At 43.2% G+C, this 2,538-nt stretch overlaps 1 protein-coding gene across 1 annotated transcript in view; it reads right to left on the bottom strand.

Moving 5' to 3' along the window:
* Positions 1-1,880: 1,880 nt before the first annotated feature.
* Positions 1,881-2,538, bottom strand: part of ttc1 (tetratricopeptide repeat domain 1) — a 25,917-nt gene continuing 25,259 nt past the window's right edge. The window contains exon 8 of the mRNA XM_034236058.1: positions 1,881-2,373. Within this exon, the coding sequence (XP_034091949.1) occupies positions 2,237-2,373 (137 nt within the window). The 3' untranslated portion in view covers positions 1,881-2,236. The remainder of the gene's footprint in view (positions 2,374-2,538) is intronic.

The raw sequence follows: 2,538 nt of genomic DNA, 5'->3' as shown, positions 1-2,538 counted from the left end.
TGGTCCCCGGCTTGAGCTTGAACATCAGGATCCATGTATCTGTGGTCCTCTCCAGAACGGAAGCAGTCATCACATACAGAGCATCAACTAGTTCCTGAACAGTGTCCTTCACATGCTGATATCCAAGAGAGGGAGTTACACAGTCACAAGATGGAGGAATAGAAAGCAGTATTCAATGTTTACTTCAGATTAGCTCCACGTCAGAAATGAGCATGCTTGATGTCTCTCTCCATAGTGGCTGAATCATCATGTTAATCACAGAGCTATCATCTGCCTCAAACAGTCCTGATGCTCTTCTAGGTCATCACACATCCTGTTCACAGCTACAGTTGGGATGCCTTTGATATCATGTGCTCTCATGTTTGGAGGAGGACTCTCAGGATTTGACAACATAAATAATAAACTGTGTGTTTGTGTGTGTGTTTGTGTGTGTGTATTGTGTGTATGTGTGTGTGTGTGTATGTGTGTGTGTTCGTGTGTGTGTGTATGTGTGTGTGTGAATGTGTGTGTGTGTATGTGTGTGTATGTGTGTGTATGTGTGTGTGTGTGTGTGTATGTGTATGTGCGCCTCAAGAAACTTCTGGCACCCCCAGATGACCCAGGAAAGTTCTGGCACCCCCAGATGACCCAGGAAAGGTCTGGCACCCCCAGATGACTCAGGAAAGTTCTGGCACCCCCAGATGACTCAGGAAAGTTCTGGCACCCCCAGATGACTCAGGAAAGTTCTGGCACCCCCAGATGACCCAGGAAAGGTCTGGCACCCCCAGATGACTCAGGAAAGTTCTGGCACCCCCAGATGACTCAGGAAAGTTCTGGCACCCCCAGATGACCCAGGAAAGTTCTGGCACCCCCAGATGATTCAGGAAAGTTCTGGCACCCCCAGATGACCCAGGAAAGTTCTGGCACCCCCAGATGATTCAGGAAAGTTCTGGCATCCCCAGATGATTCAGGAAAGTTCTGGCACCCCCAGATGACTCAGGAAAGTTCTGGCACCCCCAGATGACTCAGGAAAGTTCTGGCACCCCCAGATGACCCAGGAAAGTGACACAGGATTTCAGAGTGTTCAGCTCAGGAGGAGAGCTGCTGATATCCTGATACTGTCAGGCACTTTGAAGGGCTCCCAAACACATCCAAAATGTCGATGGATAATGAAAAGTTGGAAGATTATAGGGAAGCTTTGCCCGTATCCCAATATCACAGCGCCAGATATGGATGAGATTTGCCCAGGAATATTAAAGGCTCTAGACGTTGTTCCGGTTTCTGGCAGACATGTCTCTTCAATCTTGAGTGATGGTCAACCAGCCGGGAAAAGCTTATGCTAAGGTACTCAAAGGAAGATCTGACCATTGTATTGAGCATCGTGCTGTCGTGCTTAGCTGTCCCCCTTTGTTAGAAGCATCCTTATACTTCCTGTACACAGTAAAACCATTTACTTCTGAAAGGATTCATGAAAAGGTGTCAGATGCCTCGGTGTGGTGAGGCAAGTTCTTTTAGCTTATATACACACACACACCTTGGAGGTGATTGAAGTAATGGTTGTTGGTAATGTATTAGCGACCCCCCCCCCACAGATGTATGATTTCACTGCGTTCATAGGAGCTCAGCTCCCATTGGCTCCCACAGAACTCGAACCCTGACCATGTATATATATATACACACATATAATATGTGTATAAGTAATAATGTATCTTCCAGAATCCTCACATATAACATTCAATATTAACTCCAGTATATTTGTTTGTATTATTGTTTATATTTATTAATGCTTTAAATTCATTAAGCATCGAACATTATTCTTTGTTAATAATATAAAGTTATTTTAACTGAAGAGTTTAATTTATAATAGTTTTTGTTTTGGACACCAAATTAGGACAACGTGCTTTTAAATAAACAAAGTAGTTATTTATTAACAACAACATGTTCCAGGTGCTGCAGAAGCTGTTACCATGGATACCAGAAAAACAGTGCAACAACAACAAACAGTAAACAAAAAAATACGCTTTAATTCCCCCAGAAACACACTATGATGTCATCTGTTGTTGTGGTGATGTCATATGTTGTTGTAATGATCTCATATGTTGTTGTTGTGGTGATGTCATATGTTGTTGTAATGATGTCATCTGTTGTTGTGGTGGTGATGTCATATGTTGATGTAATGATGTCATATGTTGTTGTAATGATGTCATCTGTTGTTGTTGTGGTGTTGATGTCATCTGTTGTTGTTGTGATGTTGATGTCATCTGTTGTTGTTGTTGGGGTTCTGGACGAAGTTGATGGAGTAGGAACCGGTCTGAGCGTCCTGGTTCATCTGGAAGTTGTTTGTTGAAAGTCCAAACGGCCTCAGAACCAGGTTCCCCAGGTCCTTCAGTTTACCTGCAGCCACAGCAACACACATATAAACAACAACAACAACAACAACAACATCTCTGATCAACATGGGCTGTTATTGTGAAGATACAGCTTCTCATTCTGGGCTTTTGTTGTGAAAACGCTCTTTAAGCCTCTCTGACTAGTTAAATGATTGATGAGTTAATGAGC

Source organism: Gymnodraco acuticeps, unplaced genomic scaffold (genome assembly GCF_902827175.1).
Source record: "Gymnodraco acuticeps unplaced genomic scaffold, fGymAcu1.1, whole genome shotgun sequence".
Taxonomy (NCBI): domain Eukaryota; kingdom Metazoa; phylum Chordata; class Actinopteri; order Perciformes; family Bathydraconidae; genus Gymnodraco; species Gymnodraco acuticeps.
This window is presented reverse-complemented; position numbering and strand designations above follow the sequence as displayed.